Source organism: Macrobrachium nipponense, chromosome 43 (genome assembly GCF_015104395.2).
Source record: "Macrobrachium nipponense isolate FS-2020 chromosome 43, ASM1510439v2, whole genome shotgun sequence".
Classification (NCBI taxonomy): Eukaryota; Metazoa; Arthropoda; class Malacostraca; order Decapoda; family Palaemonidae; genus Macrobrachium; species Macrobrachium nipponense.
The window spans coordinates 27706181-27728302 of record NC_061104.1 but is presented as its reverse complement, the minus strand read 5'-3'; the positions used below and the strand labels follow the sequence as shown (position 1 = coordinate 27728302).

Here is a 22122-nt window from a genome sequence, read left to right as displayed (position 1 = left end):
AAAAAATGCTGAAAAGACCAAAAAGGTGACCAGGGGGATGCAGCCTTGTTCCTGGGGGAATCCACCGCAAGAACAAACTGGCAACACAATCAACCCACCAATCCAAGGTCTGTTGCTTCCAATTATAGTTGCAGTTGACCACAGTCTTTAAAAAAATAAAAACTAGTAAAAAATGCACCTTAGTTTCTTTGGGGCAATAGAGTTTCTGTACAGCCACTACACCATAAAATCAAGGCCACCAAGAATAGATCTATCTTTCGGTGGTCTCAATATAATGCTGTACCACGGCCATGAAACCTTAACCATGGCCCACTGGTGACCTATCCTATATTGTTGCCAGAAGCACAATTAAAGCTAACGTAAAAAAAAATAAAATAAAATAAAAAATACTGAGGCTTGAGAGCTGCAATTTGTATGTTTTGATTTTGAAATTTTGGTCAAACATACCAATTTGCAGCCCTCTAGCCTTAGTACTTTTTAAAGATCTGAGGGCAGACAGAACAAAAAAGTGCGGATGGACAGACAAAGCTGGCACAATAGTTTTCTTTTGTGCAGAAAACTAAAAAGTGACATCTGTATGAATGTTCACAGCCTTCCTCCACTAATCCAGACACAAGACAGTGAAGATGAGCAGTAAAAGGAAGAAGCAAAGACCTCTTGTAAGAGTGGGTTATTACAACCTTTCCAGGAACACCAAAGATGAATTGAGATGGTGCCTGAACATTGTTAATTGAGATGGTTCCTGAAAGGACAGCATTGTTAATTGAGATGACACCTGAAAGGACAAGCATTGTTAAAGGATGTGCTTACAGTTACAACCAGAAAAGCAACACCAGAGACAACAATCATAGTAGCCTCAAATGGGGAGCTAAAGCCAAAGCGGAAGGGTTTACTAATATCTGAGGTGTCAATCTCAAGACTGTGGCCCATGCTCAAAGAAGGATGGGGACTGAACCCCCATAAAACCTGAGATAAGTCACAAAAGGCTCAACTTGCAATGCGAATGGATTGTCTCGTGTGGAAGCTGGCAAGGATTTGGGGGGTTTCTAAGTCAAGTACAGTCTGAGGTTTGTTGACTGAAGGTAGGTTGATTGATTATAAAAGGAAAAAATGCAACCACCATCCTTTTTGGAAGATGGAAAGGTCCCAGGAAAGATTGGAAGGTCCTATCATCGTTGATACAAAGGGTCTAAAAATCAGAGAAGATATCTTGTATAAGTGTTATGATCACCGCTGGAAGACAGACTAGTAGTGTAAGGAGTTCCCACCCTCTAAACACCTGAGCAACAGCTGACCCTCGAAGGTAGATGTTGTTTTGTTTGGAAGATCAGACTACGACTGAGCCAATGCCAGCTTAAAGCTGGCTTAATCTAGAACAGACATGACTGATCACAAGATAAGATGAGGTCACATGCAATGACCAATCTCATCAATCCAGCTCTCGGCCAAGACCCTCCATCTACATTTTAGCATCTGAGAATGATGGGCAACATCAGCAATGTGAACCCATACCACAGTCCTAGATGGCCCAGTGGTCAGGGATGAAACCACACTGAACCTCCAAGGTGTCTTGTTGTTGGTCAGTCACAAACTTTCCTCATAGTAGTAACACAACCGGTTAAAAGAAACACTGAAACAAAAATTTTTTTTTTTTCAAGTGTTTTTGACATACTAAAAAAACAAAAACAATAAACAGCGTTATAAATAATTGCTATTCAAATATTCCTGACATACTGAACAATCAACACAAAAAGTCAGTTCAAATAAACACAAAGCCTTAAATCTAAGTCAAGATCCCAACATTCCCAGCTTTTATGTGACATAGGACAGAAAACAATGAAAATACTTTACATACAGCACAGAAAGGTAAATACAAGTTACTTTCCTCAGTAGCTAAGAATACAGTAAATCTTAAAAACTTATGAGTGATGACTGAGTGTTATTTCACAAATAATACTATAAGACAATGAACACTATATGTACGCTTTTAAATATTCAACAATTATAATACTTTATGACCTATTAGACCCTTCAAGGACACACCGTAATCATCAACTAGTCAACTCAACAGTCACATTTCTTACATTATAATATAACAGCTTACCATTCTCCTTGCTACTTTGTGCTGTCTCTGGTTAACAATATCTCCTGCAATGGCAGTAAGCAGTGCCTGGTAGTTGTCAGCCCTCGAGACCAATGCTTGATTTTCCAGACGGCGAAGATTGTGACTGAGACGGGTTTTTACTTCATGCAGGCTATGTCTGTGAGGTAATAAATTTATAAATCATTACTGTATATCTTTCTACTGTCCTTGGGTTCCTCAGTATTTTATTGTCTTCAAGTTAAGATTTACCCTAAGATAGGTGTTTGGTGACCCTAATTTTCACTATATAACTCCTGCACCACACACACACACACACCCACACACATATATATATATACATGTATACATTGGACCCCCCCACCCCTGGTATTCGGGACTCGCACATTCACGGATTTCTCTCTGGAACGTTTCCCCGCATTATTCACGGAAAATTCACTTATTCGCGGTATTTTTCTATGAAAAATATCTACAAATTCCTGGATTTTTTTTTATCAATTTCTCTGTGATAAAACTATTATAAAACCTAGTATAAATTTTTTTAGTGGGTTTTTCTTGAGTTTTAACTAACAAAATAGGCTGTTTTCAGCATTTTTATAGGGGTTCTAACTATTCACAGGTTTCTAACTATTCACAGGGGGGTCTGGTACCGCATCCCCCGCGAATACAGGGGACCACTGTATATATATATTTATTATATATATACTATATTATATATTATCATATATATATATATAATATATATATATATATATATATTATATATATATATGTATATTATATGTATATATATAATATATATATATATATATATATTATATATAATATATATATATATCTATATATATATATGTATATATAAATATATATATATATATATATATATATATATTATATATATATAATATACATATATATATGTATATGATATATATATATTATATATATATATATATATATATATATATATATATATATATTATATATATTATAGTGGAACCACAACATACGAATGTCCCAACTTACGAAAAATTCAAGTTACGGAAGCAAAGACGAAGATTTTTTTGCCTCTGCATATGAAAATAATTCAGGTTACAAAAGGGTGTTACTGTAAAGTCCTGAGATTCGCCCGGACCACCGGGAACAATTTCAAAACTCGCGCACCTCTAACCTCTGTAGACTCGCCACCATCCTCCCACTCTCCTATTGGTCAGCATCTACCCCATCATGCTCTATGTAAAGGCGTCGTTTGGCCACTCCGTCGCACCAGCCTTATCGTACGCACGCGGAATTCGTTCGTTCACGTATACGATTTTGTTTGTTAATGTAAATTCGTGTTGATGATTTTGCGTTGTACTTTATCGTGTTGTGTGAGAACTTAATTAGTAACTTAATTACGTGTGTAAAGTCATGGATCCCAAGAAAGTTGCTGAAGTTCACAGAAAGAAGAGGATGCTCTCTATGGAGACAAAAATTGGAGATAATCAAGAAATATGAGGCTGGCATGCGGTTGAGTGTGATCGCTAAGGAATACAGCCGAAATCCGTGATGATAGGCACCATCTTTGAACAGAAGGAAGCCATCAAAGCAGCTACACCTTCCAAGGGCGTGACTATTTTGTCCAACAAGAGGAGCCACGTGCATGATGAGATAGAGAGGCTGCTTCTTGTATGGATTGAGGACAAAGAAATCGCTGGCGATACGATAACCGAGAGGGCAATCTGCCAGAAGGCCAGCGCTATTTCGGTGATCTGATTGTCCAGGCCGAAGACAACAGAGGAGAAGGGACATCGACAGCAACCCCAGACTTCAAGGCTTCTCGGGGGTGGTTTGATAAATTCAGTAAATGGACAGGCATCCATTCGGTGGTGAAAGAAATAGAAATTTTGAAAATAAAAAACGTAAAGTATATATACAGGCAGTCCTCAGGTAACGACGGTCTCGGCTTACTACGTTCCGAGGTTACGACGCTTTTCAATTATATTTATCAGACATTATTTCCAGGGTTACGACGCCTACAACGCTCATTTGGCAGATGAAATATGACACCAAAAATGCAAAATAATCAATATTTGAAGGTTTTTTTTTGATGAAAAATGCCATAAGAATGCAGTTTACATAGTTTTCAATGCACCCAAAGCATTAAAAAAGTAAGGTTTTCTTAGGATTTTTTGATGTTCTGGCTTACAACGATTTTCGGCTTACATCATAACCCGGGGACTGCCTGTATATATATGTATATAAAAGGGATTTTGACGTAGGAAAAATCTATTTCTGGGTGATTGGCTCGTGTCGCCCTATGAAAGTATCCTTAATATCATTCTTTCTAGGCAAAAATTAAGCTAAAAGTTACCAGAGAGAAAAACAAAAATTAAGAAAATGTCAGTAAAACTGACTCGCTCACTCTATAAAAGAAGTGTCGGTATGAGAATAGGGGCGAGAGTGGGATCACTACCACGAGTCATTCACCATTTAGACCTTCCAATCTAAAATCCCCACCAGAGAGAGCTGATACGAAAGGGTGATGCAGCCGCTACTACTACTACTACTGACGCACGGACAGCAGCGCCCCTAGCGGTCATCCTTAATCTATGAACATCTTGTCCTGCAGGGTGGGTTTCATAGGGCGACACGAGCCAATCACCCAGAAATAGATTTTTCCTACGTCAAAATCCTTTTCTGGGCTCAGCTCGTGTCGGCCTATGAAAGAGTACCAGAGAAACAAACAAACAAGATGGGAATAAGGACAAATGAAAATCAGTTGTAAAAAAGAGGTATATAATATAAGTGATCAGGGACATTACAGTATACAAACTAAGTACTTGAAGCTAACTTATCCTAAACAATGACATGATAAAGAAAGCAAACAATATAAAGTACTTAAAATTAACTTATATTAAACATAGTAATATCCAGTAATGCAATGCAAATTAACAAAATAGATTCACTTAAGTAAGATATTTACATAATATACAAAACACATTTTGTCCTACCCTAGCATAAAAATAAGGGTAGGGACACCTGAAGTACATTATAAGTACATAGTGTGGATGTCCCTAGCAAAAAAATAAGGGACAATCCACCAATATGATCTCAGCGGCTAAGGCTAGAGTATCCGAGTAGCATGGCAATAGGGTGAGGCATGTTGGACGAGGTAGGTAGAAAGGAGACCTGGATCTATACTATGACTACTATAACAGTATCGAGGAGAAACAATGTTTCCCGCTGCTACTGTATAAAATTTTAAAAGATTCCAAGGGACTTTAGGTAGTGACGTTTAAACTGTCGGAGATTTCCATCCAGTATACTTTTTAAGATCCTCAAAGTTCATATGTTGAAAGTAGTTAATTGAGGTGGCTACTCCTCTGATGTCATGTGCTTTTGGAAATGAATCAGGATTGGCTTGTTTAATGAAGTAAAGGATCTGTTGTCTAATTCCTTTTACTGATAAAGTACCACCTTTTTCTCTCATAAAGAGAGAACCTGAGGATCTTGAGGATGTGCGAGATAGAAAGGCTCTTAAAGTTGATACTGGGCAGAGAGAAGGATCTTGCGGAAGTGGGATGACTTTCCAAGGAGCCCACCTTGCAAGAGGATCCTCATTTTTAGCCAAAAAACTACGATCCGGCGCAAGCAGAACTTCTCCTGAGGGGAGGAATTCCACATGACCCGCATCTCTGGATAGAGCCGACAGTTCTGAAATTCTAGCTCCTGAAGCTAGGCTTAATAAGAATAACGTCTTTCTAAGAAGCATTATGAATGTACAAGACGAGTTGTCAGTATCTGAGGCTAGTTTGAGGACATCATTTAAGAACCATAGAGACTGCAGTAGGCCTTTGAGAAGGTCTAAGTCTAGCACAGGCTTTAGGAATAGACGTAAAGTAAGATTCTGTTAGGTCTATCTGGAAACCCAACTGAAAGATCTTCCTCAAAGCCCCGATTTATGAGTAGTAATAGTGCTAGCTGCTAAACCTTTTTCCAAAACAAGGATCTGAAAAAGGATATAGCTAAGTTAAACTGTGCATGGTTGTAGTGTTTGATTCTTTCAGGAGGAAGGATGCTAATTTTTTAACAGCTGAGTCATATTGTCTAATAGTTGACTCTCTCTTATCTGGATTCTAGGAAGAGGATGTTTGTGGATCAATGTTAGCATCTTTGTTAGCCGCAAACTTCATGAAGTCCATAAAGTTAGGGTCTGAAGAATTCCTGAGGAAGCGAACACAGTCCTCATTTGTACTGATTGTGACAGCTTGGGATTGGGAATCCGATGAGGTCGGAGACCCAATTCCAGAAGCAGAGGATACCAGTTGCTCTTGGGCCAGTCTGGAGCAATCAGAGCTACTAGTCCCTTGAAAGTCCTCAGCTTGCTCAAGACTTTCAAAAGAAGATTCACTGGAGGAAAGACATAAATTTTTCTCCAACCACTGATTCCAATCTAACGACAGGGCGTCCGTGGCAATAAAGCCAGAGGGTCCAGGGTTGTTGGGGGCCACCATAGCAAGGGAGCTTGTGGTTCGCTTGTGAGGCGAAGAGATCCACTTGGAGACCTGGGACTCTCCGGCATATCCATGGAATGACCTGTCGTCCAGGGACCACTTCTGATTCCAGAGGGACCGACCCGTGGGAACAAAGCGTTCCTGCTTATTACATTTCTTACCCCCGCCAGGTGAGTGGCGGACAGATGCCATTTGTGTTTGTCTGCTAGTGCAAAGATGGCTATCATGACATGGTTCACATGTTTGGATTTGGACCCTCCTCTGTTGATGCAATGAACTACCACTGCACTGTCCAAAACTAGTCTTAGATGAGACTTTTTCGGGGAAAAAGTCTCTTCAGGGTAAGAAATACTGCCATTGCTTCCAAGACGTTTATGTGAAGCTGGCGGAACTGAACTGACCAAGTCCCCCTGAACTTGCTTGAATTGAGAATATCCCCCCCACCCGGAAAGGGAGGCATCCGTGTGAATGGTTAACACTGGAAGGGGATATTGAAGGGGTACTAGTTTGGCCAGGTTCTTCACTTTTGTCCATGGACGGAGCTGATTGCGAAGGATCTGTGGAATTACTGACAACTGTCTCGAGATTTGGCGTTTGCTCTCAATCGCCAAAACTCTGGTTTATATCTTTCAGCCTTGCTTTCAGGAGGATGTCTGTCACTGAGGCAAACTGAAGAGAACCTAGGATTCTTTCCTGGTTTCTCCTTGATGTTTGTTTGCATTTGAGAAATTGTTTCACAGACTTGGCTATTTCTTTCCTTTTGACCACCGGAATTGACAGATTGTGGGAAGACAAATCCCATTGGATTCCTAGCCACTGAAAACGAGACTCTGGAGTAAGTCTGGATTTTGTCTTGTTTAATTCTGGAACCCAGATGTTCCAGAAATTGAACTACCTTTTTTGTGGCTTTGAGACATTCCTCGACTGTTGGTGCCCAGATCAACCAATCGTCGAGGTATGCTGCTACCATTATCCCTTAGTTCTTAACTGTTGAACTACCACTTCTGCTATTTGTTTTCGTGAATACCCTGGGGGGCTACATTCAGACCGAAGGGCATCACTTTGAATGAGAACGTCTGATTTCCTAGTTTGAAGCCTAGGAATGGGCGGAAGTGCCTGGCTATAGGGATATGATAGTATGCGTCTGTAAGATCGATGGAGCATGTGACGGCCCCACGGGGAAGTAAGGTCCTTACTTGCGAGATGGTAAGCATTTTGAACTTGTCGCAACGAATGAAAGAGTTTAGCTTTGACAAGTCTAAGATTACCCTTCTTTTTGTTGAGCCTTTCTTTGGCACGCTGAATAAGCGACCTTGAAATTTTAGATGCTTGACTCTCGCAATAGCTCCTTTCTGAAGGAGTTCTCCGCGTAATCTGTCAATTCCTTTGATGGTTCCTGATAAAATGATTTGATTGGAGGGGGATCTTTGATCCAACTCCAACCCAATCCCTTGGACACGATGCTCTGTGCCCATTTGCTGAACCCCCACCTGTGACGGAAGAGGAACAGCCTCCCTCCTACCTGGGGAGCCTCACTGTTGTTGGGCGGGTTGACCTCCGCGCCCTCCTCTGAATTGCCTTCCCCTTGCCGCTCTCCCTGTGCCACGCTGGCGAAAGTGCCTCTCGCCCTGCTACCTCTCGAAAGCCTATTAAAGGCTGGGTAAGCCTGACCTTCATACATAGAGTTGGAATGGCCAGGAGAAGACTGCGTAGGAGGTTGAGGGTTGCGACTGAGGGGACAACAGGAGGATGGATTGGGCCTGTTTCGAAGTCGATGGTTGTCCCTGTTGGGTAACTGGGACGGCCTGAACGAACTGCTGTTGCTGCTGATGTTTCTGGTAAGGCTGGAACCTTTTACCAGACTTCTTGAGTTTCTTACCAGCAGCAGGGGCGGATTCTTGCTTCCTCTTAGAAGAGATGCCCCACCTAGCCCTAAGGCTCTGGTTGAGCCTAGCACCTCGTGGTGTCACCTCATTCACAGCGGGACTCTGGGAAGAGGTCCGCCCCCCACATGCTGGAAGCCAGGAGTCTATTAGGTTCGTGCCTAATAGTGCACTCTGCAGAACGTGCTTTCGGCAGTTCCTCCTAGCTTGGAAGAAGTCGAAAGCATCCGTCTGAACTGTTTGGAGCCGAGACTTGGCCAGAATCTTGAATAGCGGTTCTGTGCCATACGACAGTGCCGCCATTTCAGTGATAATCAAGGAGTTGAGGGACCTCCCAAACCTAGTTCGAGCATCGAACTCTGCCTGAATCAAAGTATCAGGCAGCCTTGGAAGCTTTTCGCCAAACTGGTCCATTGCGCAGTCTGGCTTAAGCTTACCAATCGTGAATGTGGCAGGCAAGTTCTCCCACAATTCTCCAAAGGCTGGAAAGAGCGGAGAAGTAGAATCAGCTTCCCTCAGCTGTGGCATGGGCTCATCCTTGAGGACTGCCTGAAGAGTCGCTTCCACTATTTTGGTAGCGAACGGAAGAGAAGCCTCCTCCTCCGTCGCAAAAATAGTGAAAGGACTCTTGAAAGCCTGGAGCTTAGTGTTGGTACACTCCCAGTCCTCCAGGCAGTGAACCCATTCCCGCTGTGCGTGCTCTCTACTATATAGCACGTTTTCTCGGGAAATCTTGTCCTCCCTAGTGAGGGCCGCCACGGTCAGCCTAGCATATCCAATGAAAGGCTGAGTTAATCCCGGAGGATAAAACTCGAAGTCCTCAATCCTTCGAGTTCCACACTCCGGGACAGAGATCATACCGTCCTTGAATGGAGCGTAAGCGGCCACTCTCCATGGGTTATCCATGGAGGAAAGGCTGGTAGAGACTCCTAATGGACGGTAGCTGAAGAATGCCAGTACCTGTTACTGGGGGAGATTGGTTGAGGAGCCTGAGAAAGCCCAGCTACTCGGTCCTCATTCTCTCTAACTCTGTTAAGAGAGATCTTGGATGGATTGGCCCGACTGACTGAGGGTGTTTGACAGCTGCGCAAACATTTGTTCAACCTGGTTCCGAGGGCTGAGACCTGCGAGCCGACCATCTCTCCCACCTGTTGCATCACCACTGCTGAGAAGGCAGTGGGATCAAAGGAGCTCGGTCCCGCTACTCCAACCGGCGTTGCCGGAGTGGATGCGGTGGAGGCCGGAGAAGGCGTTGGCTCGGCTGAAGCGCGAGCCTTCTCCTTAGAAGCCTTGCTTCTAGAGCTCTTGGAGTACGAAGAGCTCGGCTTAGCCTTCACCGCGTCAGCATAGGAAGTCGAAGACTTCTTTGCTGAAGAAGACGACGACGACTTCTTAGAAGTCGTCTTGTGGAGGGTCTTCTGTTCTCTCTGTCCCTTCACCTTTGGGGGTACAGAGAGAGCGGGAGAGCGGGCAGGGATCTCAGATCCCGTAAAGCCTTGAAAAGAAGCAGTAGAAGGGACAGGAGAAGATCCAGGAGCGCCCAAGGAAAGACCTTGGGCGCCCGACACACCTACCTCAACCAACAAATCCTCCGCCCCTACCGCCATAGGTTCAATGTTCAGGTCCAAAGTTGCGACGTCTGGGACCGGCTCCTGCGTGGCCGCGGACCCGTACGACTGCTGCACCTCTTGTTGTATGGAAGCGATGAGAGGGGCTGCCGAAATGGGATCAACGTAACCTGTTGACTTGCCGCCGGGGAAGATCTGAACGGCCAGCTTCTTATCTAAGATGTACGGCTGGCCCTTGGCGGCATTCTTCCCGAATGTCGCCCACACCAAGCCTTCAGGGTTGCTAAGGCGACTTCCTTCACGGCGGCAGCCTGAAAAGGACGAGGCGGGACCGAAATGAAAGCTTCTAGCGGCGAGGGGGGACGGGGTTTAACAAGCTTATGACTAAGTGTTATTAGTAATACGATAAAGAAGTCTAAAAGTCGACTTACCCCCCCCACCAGCTGACTGACAAGGTCATAGCAAATGGTGCAGGCTTCTGGGTGCCAGACGATCATAGCGTTGTGGGTCGTGGCACACGGGGCGTGAGTCCTGCACTCATCGTGGGCGCAGGGGTCGTAAAGCGTCCGCGTTACACCCCCAGGACCTGACAGTTGGTAGCCTGTAAGTGGAAAGATACATAAGTATCAGGAGAACACTTACAGCCTAACAATTGCTCCGCTGCATGCCGGAGCGTGAAAGTTAGATTAAACCAGAGCCCCGCCATAATACGTGTGGTAACTAGGCGGTTGGAGTTGTCTAAGGCTACGCCGGAGACAGGAGAAAAAATCCAACCAGGAGTGGTGGTGAGCCATGAAACCACGACGGAGAACGACGGAGATGGTATACACAAAGTTAGTTAATACTAAAATTCACCGTAAAATTAGGTACATCCTTATATTTATAACGAAATATATATAAATCTTTTCCCCGTCTACTAGAAGAGTGCCGGGTAAGAAGCAAGCTCTCCTCCGGTAGCGGGAAAAAGGCAGGATATAGTAGGCAAGCAACAGACCACTAGTAGTGACCACCCCGCCCGCTGGCGGAGCCAGACGAACTATAACCAAAGGGGCCCCGGCTGCAGCGGAGGCTCCGTTCGTTACAGTAGGGGAAGGGTGGGACTGAGCAATGGGGGGGGGGGGGTTTTCCCGGCGTAACGCGGCGGGAGAGAGAGAGAGAGAGAGAGAGAGGGGGGGGGGGGGGGGGTTGCCTACTCCTCCCCGTCCCCTACAACTACCCGCTCGGTGACCCGTACCCGAGACAAGTGGTCGCCCTATACCCCAGCTGGGAGGGAGCTCCTGGGCTCCTCAGAGAAAGAGGGAGGAAGGCTACTGTGGTTGTCATGGTAACCAAGGAGTCCCCCAGACCCCTCCCTATACCTGGTAGGGAGGGAAGGGGAAGGGAATGGTGCTATGGAACACGTGACCGCAAGTGGCCTAAGCCGCGATAGCAACACAACCGTGGAAGGGCCACGTGAACCAGACTGTACCAACACATGGGACATGCACCCTAGGCTAGCCTAACACCCTAAATAAAACTAATAATACACCGTAAAGAGGGAAAAGGCTCTTTTAGTAAAAGAAAAAGAAGCCCAGGAGGAGGCAAACTGTTCCGAGGAACAGTTGACTACTCGGAGCCAGCGATAGCCGATGAAGAGCAAGAGCCGGGATGCTGGGCCAGAAACACAGAATAGCCCTAAATACCAAACTAAGAGAAATGGTAAAAGGGCTGTCCTAGCTATAAAAACGATGTAATAAACAATGAACGTGATATAGTAAGCCATAGGTATAAAAAGTCCCAGTATGGGAGACCGGGAATTCTTAACATGAGGCGCATGGCGCCGCCACGAGTCAACCGGGTAGACCGTATATGACCTATTAGAACGAAATTACTGGTCCCTGGAAGACTAAAATACGGTAAAAGTTAAAAATACTACTTATGAGGCACTTAACTTAGCCGATGCGATGGCAGCACGTTCCATGATGAATAAAAGTGGTAAATCCCAAGAAAACACGGCACCAAAGAAAAAAGCGCACAACGTGTAAGTCTAAAGATTAAGGATGACCGCTAGGGGCGCTGCTGTCCGTGGCGTCAGTAGTAGTAGTAGTAGCGGCCGCATCACCCTTTCGTATCAGCTCTCTCTGGTGGGGATTTTAGATTGGAAGGTCTAAATGGTGAATGACTCGTGGTAGTGATCCCACTCGCCCCTATTTCTCATACCGACACTTCTTTTTATAGAGTGAGCGAGTCAGTTTTACTGACATTTTCTTAATTTTTGTTTTTTCTCTGGTAATTTTAGATTAATTTTGCCTAGAAAGAATGATATTAAGGATACTTTCATAGGCCGACACGAGCTGAGCCCCAGAAATATATACAGTAGAGCCCCGGCTCACGACCGTATTAGAACTCGACATAATCGTATTTCGCCATTAAATTTCCAATAAACTTTGTATCGGTGTTCATACAAAAAACCAGATTCCGACCCCCAGATCATATGATGTTTGTAAACAAAACTGTTTTTCGCCAGCCGCCACTAGTTGGTGTCATCCAGTGTTACCAAATGTAGCAAATGTTCATGTTTTTTTTACCATTAATATGACCCCAAGAATTGGAGCTTTGCATAAATTCTATCATACTTAGGGTTCCAGTACAATTTTAGAATGTATTTTCACTAAAATTTTAAATAAAGTGCAGAAAATTCCTCAATTTCATACACAGCCATATGTATCTTCCTTCTGAAATTGCCTCAAAAGCAGCACTAACAAATGAGTTGGTTAAGGAATGTTAAATTCCGTGAATAATAAATACCCACAGTGTCATGACAAACGATAAGTAAAGTGTGAATAATGGTGTTTTTTCTTCATGAGTAAAGTTAATTTTTTTCTTTTTTAAGTTTTATTTTTTCAAGTTATCAAATTTTAATTGTCTAAAGTGATTCTCAAAGAATTTTCAAGTATTTATTAATTGTGTATGTGATGTTAAAGAAAAATGGTGGTTCAGTGGCATGATAAATGATCAGTAATAAGTATGTAAGTTTTATTTTTCTTCTTGAGTACAGACTGGGTTTTGTTTTGTTTTCCCACCTTTTTTTTAGTTTTAATTTTTTAGTTGATATGAAAATTTTATATTTGAAGTAATTTTCACACATTTTTCAAGTATTTATTAATTGTGTATGTGACCTGTTAAAGGAAATAGTGTCTAAGTGGCATGATATGATGCAGTAATAATTAAAATTTGTGTTTTTCTTCATGAGTAGAGACTATTTGTTTTCCTTTTTTAGTTTTAATTTATTACTAGATATCAAAATGTTGAATAACTTCCTAAGTCATCTTCACACATTTTTCAAATCGTATACTAGTAATTGCACATGTGATCTGTTAAGGAAAAATGGTGCTTTATTTCGAGTTTGCTAACTTGTAAAGATCATCAATAAATAGTTATACTACTGCAATTCGTCATTTGTATCATTTCACCTAATATAGAAATGCTTTAAATTTCCATTACATCCTTGTTTTAGTTCAAATGTATTAGAAAAATGAGATAATGATAGATTAATAGCATAATTCTGGCATAAAATTGCTACCACATTTGGCATATATTCTTGCTATTTAGCGTACATCTGACTTGGACCGACTAGCATAAATTTAACAACAAATTGTTGGTAACACTGGTGACGCCGCACTTCTCAGTCATAAGTTTAAAGTCTGCAGCTACTGTTAACAACAGTCAAACATGTGTCTCGCACACCTGTGCGCATTTCGTTTGCTATTTTGGCAGTATTTACTGTATACGCAGTTACCTCTTTATTCATGATGGGTTCCAAGACAGCCACTTCACACAAGGCAAAGCGGAAGTGTTTGCATGGCATCTCATGTTTTCCTTCTTCAAAATGTTTCCTTCATTCCCAACTCCAAAATAAACCTTAAGTTTTGTCTATCCTCTCCTCTATAAGACAATGCTCACACATGAGGCGTGCATTTCAGTAGCAAATGCAATACGTATTTAAGTGTTAGGTTTGGAGTGAAGGCAATGTTACGTACGTAGCTTTACATGCGGTTTGGTAGCGAATGCAATCTTTGAGCTTTGTTAAACTTGCCGGTAAATAAGATGTTAGCATAGCTTAAATCAGAGAAGCCATTATGTATATAGATATACGTAGTAATTAAGACGATTCTTTTATGCCTAATGTAATACGTGCAATGTTTACGTGTAGATTTGGTAGTGAAAACACTGTTACATGCGTAACATGTGCGGCTCGGTAGCAACGCAATCTAAGCTTTTTAAGCTTGCCGGTAAAGAAGAGGTTAGCCTTAGCTTAACTCAGAAGCCGCTATGGTATACAGTAATTATAGAAATCAAGTCGATTCTTTTATGTCTACTGTAAAAATACGTGAATGTTTACGAGTGAGATTTTGTAGTAAAACCACTGTTACCTACGTAACGTGTGCGGTTTGGTAGCAACGCAATCTTTAAGCTTTATTAAACTTGCTGGTAAAGAAGAGGTTAGCCTTAGCTGAAATCAGAGAAGCCGCTATGGTATACGTAGTAGTTATAGAAATTAAGAGATTCTTTTATGTCTACTGTAAAAATAAGTCAATGTTTACATGTGAGATTTGGTAGTGAAACCACTGTTATATACGTAACGTGTGCGGTTCGGTAGCAACGCAATCTTTAAGCTTTATTAAGCTTGCTGGTAAAGAAGAGGTTTGCCTTAGTTTAAAATTCAGAGAAGCCGCTATGGTATACATAGTAGTTACAGAAATTATGACTCTTCTTTTATGTCTACTGTAGAAATAAGTCAATGTTTACGTGAGATTTGGTAGTGAAACCACATAACGTGTGTGTGGTTCGGTAGCGAACGCAATCTTTAAGCTTTGTTAAGCTTGCTGGTGAAGAGGTTAGCCTTAGTTTAAATCAGGGAAGCCGCTATGGTATATGTAGTAGTTACAGAAATTATGACTATTCTTTTGTATCTACTATAAAAATACGTCAATGTTTACGTACGAGATTTGGTAATGACACCAGTTTACATATGTAACGTGTGCGCGGTAATGAACACAATCTGTATGCTTAGTTTGTAAGCGTCCTCATAAAGAGGTTAGCCTGATATTAAACTCAAGAGATGCTGGTGCGTAACGTAATGGTATAGTAATTATATAAATTAAGAAGATTCTTTTACTTATACGTGTATATATTTACCATGTACCATAATTATTTTCTTAGTCCAATAACCTTGAAATTCAACCCTGATATTAGAAAAAAAAATTTCATCGTAGAAGAAGGATATTTTATGGAAACAAAACCGTTAGTAAAACCATTATATCATAAATTTTAACTAAAAGATAGTTTTAAAGTGATTTTGTATACAGTATTACAGTCGACTGTAATACTGAACGTAAACATTTATAGGTTTATATCGACGATATGGTTTGTTTACTACCATAGTCCCGCTATAAGCCACCAGGGCTGCGCTATGGTACATCCTTTCATGCCACATCCTGCCGATTTGATGTAGGGAATTTTTCGTAAATTCTTGATAAATATAAATTGGGTTTAATTTTAATAGTTTATTAATTCACTGTAATAATTAGACAAGCTTTTCAATGTTTTATTATGTTAGCAACATGTTTTGTGCTTACCCACTACACTGCAGTCTACTTGCATAGTTACCTAGGTAGCCTATGGCGTTCGGTCAACAATCAAATGGACCCTAGACCAGTTTCTTTTATACAGTACGTATATATACATTTAAAAGGATACATATAAGTTTAATATGATATTGTTATGATACAATAAAGTTTCATACATACTTACCTGGCAGATATATACTTAGCTAAGACTCCGTCGTCCCCGACAGAAATTCAAATTTCGCGCCACTCGCTACAAGTAGGTCAGGTGATCTACCGGCCTGCCCTGGGCGGCAGGACTAGGAACCATTCCTGTTTTCGATCATATTTTCTCTCTTCCACCTGTCTCCTGCGGGGAGGCTGGGTGGGCCATTATCGTATATATCTGCCAAGTAAGTATGTATGAAACTTTATTGTATCATAACAATATCATTTTCATACAATGAACTTACCTGTCAGATATATACTTAGCCGATGGCACCCTTTGGTGGAGGGTAAGAGACAGCTACTACTGGAATAGACAGGTAAACAACATATGTTGTAGGTATAAATAAACCTTGGTTCCTACCTGATAGGTGGTAGACTTCGTGGGTGTTGCCCAGTAGTCTGCATCACCTCAAGAAACTTTAGCAAGATATATGATCTATGGCCAAGAGTTCTTGTGGGTCTGCCGATGGGGTCTTATCCGCTTACTCGGCAGAGCCTGAAAGGACTTTGTCAATGGGTGCTGATCCACTTATATGACAAAACACCTTATTGAAGGAGCAAACAACCAATCCCGACCACCTGATCCTAACCACGTTAGTAATAAAGATTGTTCCGAGTTATCCCCCAAACTCTTCACAACAACCATAACTCAAAAAACACAATACGCACACATACATAAATTAAAAAAAAAAAAACTATATCATCTAATAAGATATCACAAGAGTTTCTTACTGAACAACAGTGACTGGCCGCCAGTGCGACACCAAGGAGGCCTTTTTGTTAGAAAAAAACTCTAGAACATATCTAAAAAGAAGGTATGTATATACTTAAGGATTGGTGTTGGCTCCCATACGCAGGATCGTATCCGCAGACACGAAAGGACCTAGAGAAAAACATTTCTCGTAGTCACACGAACGTCTCTCAAGTAATGAGATGCAAATACTGAGTTGCATCTCCAAAATGTCGTATCCAAGATGTTTTTAACCCTCTAACGCCGAAGCGGTAAAAAAAAAATTGTCTCCCCCCGTGCCGGAGGTGTTTCAGAGTGAGCGCGGAAGCGGAAAAAATATTTTTTTTCAAAAACTCACAGCGAGCTTAGTTTTCAAGATTAGAGTTCATTTTTGGCTCCTTTTTTTGTCATCGGCTGAAGTTTATATGCAACCATCAGAAATGAAAAAGATTATCATTATCATATATAAATAATGCGATATATGATAGCGCAAAAACGAAATTTCATATATAATTGTATTCAAATCGCGCTGTGAGCAAAACGGTTAAAGGTAACAAGTTACTTTTTTTTCGTTGTAATATACACTAAATTGCAATCATTTTGGTATATAACACATTGAAAAAACGATAAAAGCAACACAGAGAAAATATGATCACAAAAAATAATGCATGAATTCGTAACGCGCGGACGTAAACAAATATTTTTTTCAAAAATTCACCATAAATCTAAATATTGTCCTAGAGACTTCCAATTTCTTTCAAAAATGAAGACAAATGATTGCATATTACTATAACTGTAAGAGTATTAGCTTACAATTGCAGTTTTGACCATATCTGATGAGTTAAAGTTGACCGAATGTCGAATTTTTTTATATATATATATTTTTTATATGCAATTATTTCGGAAATAACAAAAGCTACAACCTTCAAATATTTTTTGTTTTATCTACATGAAATTGCGCACATTTTCATATATAAAACTCTATGAAATGCCTAATATGGAAACGGAGCAAATATTCCGAGAATGGTACGTACGCATTTCGGAGATTTGTGGCGGAGAATCCGCGCGCGGAGGAAGGAAAGATTTTTTTAAAAATTCACCATAAATCTAAATATTTGCTAGAGACTGAATTTGTTTCAAGATGAAGATAAATGACTGAATATTCTAGACTGTAAGAGTTTTAGCTTACAATTGCGTTTTTCGCCCATTTCGGTAGAGTCAAAGTTGACCGAACGTGGTTTTTTTTGTTTTTTTTTTTTCTATTTATCGTGATTTATATGCAAATATTTTAAAAATGAGAAAAGCTACAACCTTCAATTATTTTTTGTTGTATTCTACATGAAATTGCGCACATTTTCATATATAAAACTTATGTAACAGCTAATTTAAAATGGTGCAAACATTACCACAATCGCACGTATGATTTTTTCGGAAGAGTTACCGCACGGACGTAAAGAAAATGTTATTTTTTTCATAAATTCACCATAAATCGAAATATTGTGCTAGAGACTTCCAATTTGTTGCAAAATGAAGGTAAATGCTTGAATATTACTAGAATATAAGCGTTTAGCTTACAATTGCGTTTTTTCGACCATTTCGGTAGAGTTAAAGTTGACCAAAGGTTGAAATTTTGGCAATTATCGTTATTTATATGAAAACATCTCAAAACTGATAATAGCTAAAACCATGGGTTGTTTTTAGTGTATTGTGCATGAAATTGCGCACATTTCCACATATAAAACTTTATATAACGGCTTATTTTAAAATGGTGCAAACATTACCACAATCCCCCAGCATGTATGATTTTTTTCGGAAGAGTTTACCGCGCGGACGTAAGGAAAAAGTTTTTTTCATAAATTCACCATAAATTGGAATATTGTGCTAGAGACTTCCAATTAGTTGCAAAATTAAGGTAAATGATTGAATATTACTAAAATATAAGAGTTTTAGCTTACAATGCGTTTTTCGACCATTTCTCGGTAGAGTCAAAAGTTGATCGAAGGTTGAAATTTTGGCAATTATCATTATTTATATGAAAATATCTCAAAACTGATAAAAGCTACAATCATGAGTATTTTATTGTTGTATTTTACATAAAAATGCACACATTTTCATATATTATACTTCATGTAACGGCTAATTTACAATGGTACAAAAATTATGTCAAAGTGACGAAATAATTTCCGAGATGTCACAGATACTTTTTAGTGCGATAAGAAATAAATTTTCGGCGCTTGCGAGCCTGCATAACGATTGTAAACAAAACAACACCTTGATCCGTGAACTCCCAGCATCCCCCAAGGCGTGTGATTCAAAAGTTTTAGGCTGGTAGGCCTATAAGTATTTTTCCGCGAATTTTTAAAAAAACTTTTGTATGTCGACGTAAAATACGTCCAGTCGGCACCCGAGAGACAAAAAATGTCAACGTAAAATACGTCCAGTCGGCGTTTAAGGGTTAAGTGACATATTCTTTTGAAACGAGAGAGACGTCGCTACTGCTCTCACTTCATGAGCTTTCACTCTCAACAGTCGAAACTCTTCGTCAGGACAGATCTTATGCGCCTCTGTAATGACGTTTCTCACAAAGAATGCAAGAGCATTCTTGGACATCAGTCTTGTGGGGTCTTTTACCGCGCACCAAAGACCTTGTCTAGAGCCCCCCATCTGGTGTTTTCTCTGAAGGTAGAACTTTAGAGCTCTTACAGGACATAGAGACCTCTCTGCTTCTCTGCCTACGAGACTCGATAAGCCTTTAACCTCGAAGGACTTAGGCCAGGGATTCGCGGGATTCTCGTTTTTAGCTAAAAACAAGGCTTTAAACGAGCAAATGGCTGAGTCCCCCTTGAATCCTACTCTATCCTCCAGAGCATGTAGTTCACTAATTCTTTTTGCTGTAGCTAAAGATAATAGGAATAAGCATTTTCTAGTGATGTCTCGAAACGACGCCAGATGAGGAGGTTCGAACCTTTCGGATGACAGGAATTTGAGTACTACATCTAGGTTCCAGTTAGGAGGAACCAGTTCCTTAGACTTCGTAGTCTCAAAGGATCTTATGAGATCGTGGAGATCCTTGTTATCTGCCAGATCTAATCCTCTATTCCTGAAGACTGCTGAAAGCATGCTTCTGTATCCCTTTATTGTGGATACAGATAGATGAGATTCTTCCCTTAGGAACAGCAGGAAATCAGCAATTTCCGTTACAGAGGTAGTGGAGGAGGACAACTTCTTAGATTTGCACCACCTTCTAAAAACCTCCCACTTGGACTGATATACTTGTCTAGTGGAGGCTCTGCGTGCTCTCGCGATCGCGCTTGCAACTTTACGAGAAAACCCTCTCGCTCTGACGAGTCTTTCGATAGTCGAAAGGCAGTCAGAGCGAGAGCGGGGAGGTTTTGATGATACCTCTGGAAGTGTGGTTGTTTGAGAAGATCCATCCTTCTTGGGAGGGATCTGGGAAAATCTACCATCCACTCCACCACCTCCGTGAACCAATCTTGTGCCGGCCAAAAGGGGGCTATCAGGGTCATCCTTGTCCCCTTCGAAGCCACAAATTTTTTTCAGAACTAGTCCCAGGATCTTGAAAGGAGGAAAAGCGTAGACGTCTACGTGAGACCAGTCTAGTAGGAAGGGCGTCGACCTATCAGAGCTCTGGGGTCTTCCACGACCAAGCAAAAGCCTTTCCAGCCTTTTGGAGAGGAACGTGGCGCAAAGAGATCCACATGAGGGGTCCCCCAAAGAGACCAGAGATCTTGACACACATCTTTGTGGAGGGTCCACTCTGTGTGAAGGACCTGGTTCCTCCTGCTGAGTCTGTCCGCCCTTACGTTCCTTTCTCCCTGAATGAATCTCGTAAGCAGGGAGATGTTCCTCTGAGACGTCCAAAGCAGAAGGTCTCTTGCAAGTTCGTAGAGGCACAAGGAGTGAGTCCCTCCTTGTTTCCGAATGTAGGCAAGTGCTGTGGTGTTGTCCACATTTACTTGAACTACTTTGTTCGACACAAGAGGTTCTAGACTCTTCAGAGCTAGGTGTACGGCAAAGAGTTCTTTGCAGGTTTATGTGCCAGGACACCTGCGCTGCTTCCCAGGTGCCTGACACCTCCTTCGAGCCTAATGTTGCTCCCCAACCTTTCTCCGACGTGTCTGAGTACAACACTAGGCTTGGGTTCTGGATCTTCAGGGAGATTCCTTGTTCTCCCTTCAAAGGGGGCAACCCACCATTCTAAGTGAGGTCTCATCTCCACTGGAATGGGAAGGCGTCTGAAAGAAGTCCGGTCTTCCAACTCCAAGACCTCTTGAGGAAGAATTGAAGTGGAACGTAAATGAAGTCTTCCTAGCAGGAAGAACTGTTCGAGCGAGGAAAGGGTCCCTAGAAGGCTCAACCATTCCCTCGCCGAAGTCTGTTCCTTCCCTAAGAGAGAGACTTTCTCCAAGCGTTTTGCTAGTCTCTCTTGCGTAGGAAATACTCGAAAACCCCGAGAATCCATCTGAATCCCCAGATAGACAATGTTCTGTCTGGGGGTCAGCTGCGACTTCTTGAGGTTTACGAGTAATCCCAACGATCTGATCAGGTTTAGGGTCAACGTTAAGAACGGTCCTCCAAACACTGTCTCTCTGATCTGGCCCTTGATGAGCACCACGTCATCCAGATACAGAGATATATTTACACCTTTGAGGTGAAGAAACCTTGCCACATTCTTCATCAGGCTTGTGAAGACCTGAGGAGCTGTGGAAATGGCCGAAACACAAGGCCCTGAACTGAAAGATCCTTCCCCCCGTCATGAAATGGAGGTACTTCTTCGATGAAGGGTGAATCGGGACGTGAAAATAGGCATCCTGGAGATCCAGAGACACCATCCAATCTCCTTGGCGCATAGCCGCAAGGACTGAGGCCGAAGTCTCCATAGAGAACTTCTTCTGAATAAATTTGTTCAGAGTGCTGACGTCTAGTACTGGCCTCCAGCCCCCCGAGGCCTTCGCAACCAGAAAAAGGCGATTGTAAAACCCCGGGGAGTTTTGATCCAGTACTAGTTCTATTGCTCTCTTCTCCCACATCTGATCCACCATCAGTCGAAGCATATCCCTCAGCACAGGATCCTTGTACTTGGCTGACAGTTCCCGCGAGTTGAAGTCAGGGGAGGACTGTCCAGGAAAGGGATAAGATATCCCTTCCTTAACACAGACATTCGATGATGGCGTCCGTGTTGATAAGTGCCCAGGACTCCACAAATCCCAGGAGCCTGGCAACCTACTGGTGTTTGGAGGGAGAGCAGCATCACTTTCCCTTCTTAAAGGGACGGAAGGCAGATCTACCTCTCCTCTCAGGAGCCTTCCTTTTAGAGGGCGCTCTGGAGGGAGGGCCTCCTCGAAAGGGCTGAAGAGACGTACTCGGCCCTTTCTTCTCAACTACTGCTGCAGGTCTCTTCTTCCTAGATGACTGAAGAAGCAAGTCTTGAGTCGCCTTCTCAGTTAGTGATCGGGAAATGTCTTTCACCAACTGAGAAGGAAACAAAAAGTCAGATAAAGGAGAGTACA

At 41.8% G+C, this 22122-nt stretch overlaps 1 protein-coding gene across 1 annotated transcript in view; it reads right to left on the bottom strand.

Moving 5' to 3' along the window:
* LOC135213845 (ras GTPase-activating-like protein IQGAP1) overlaps positions 1–22122 on the bottom strand; it is an 88725-nt gene that overhangs the window by 51234 nt on the left and 15369 nt on the right. Inside the window, exon 2 of the mRNA XM_064247948.1 lies at positions 2105–2261. Within this exon, the coding sequence (XP_064104018.1) occupies positions 2105–2261 (157 nt within the window). The remainder of the gene's footprint in view (positions 1–2104; positions 2262–22122) is intronic.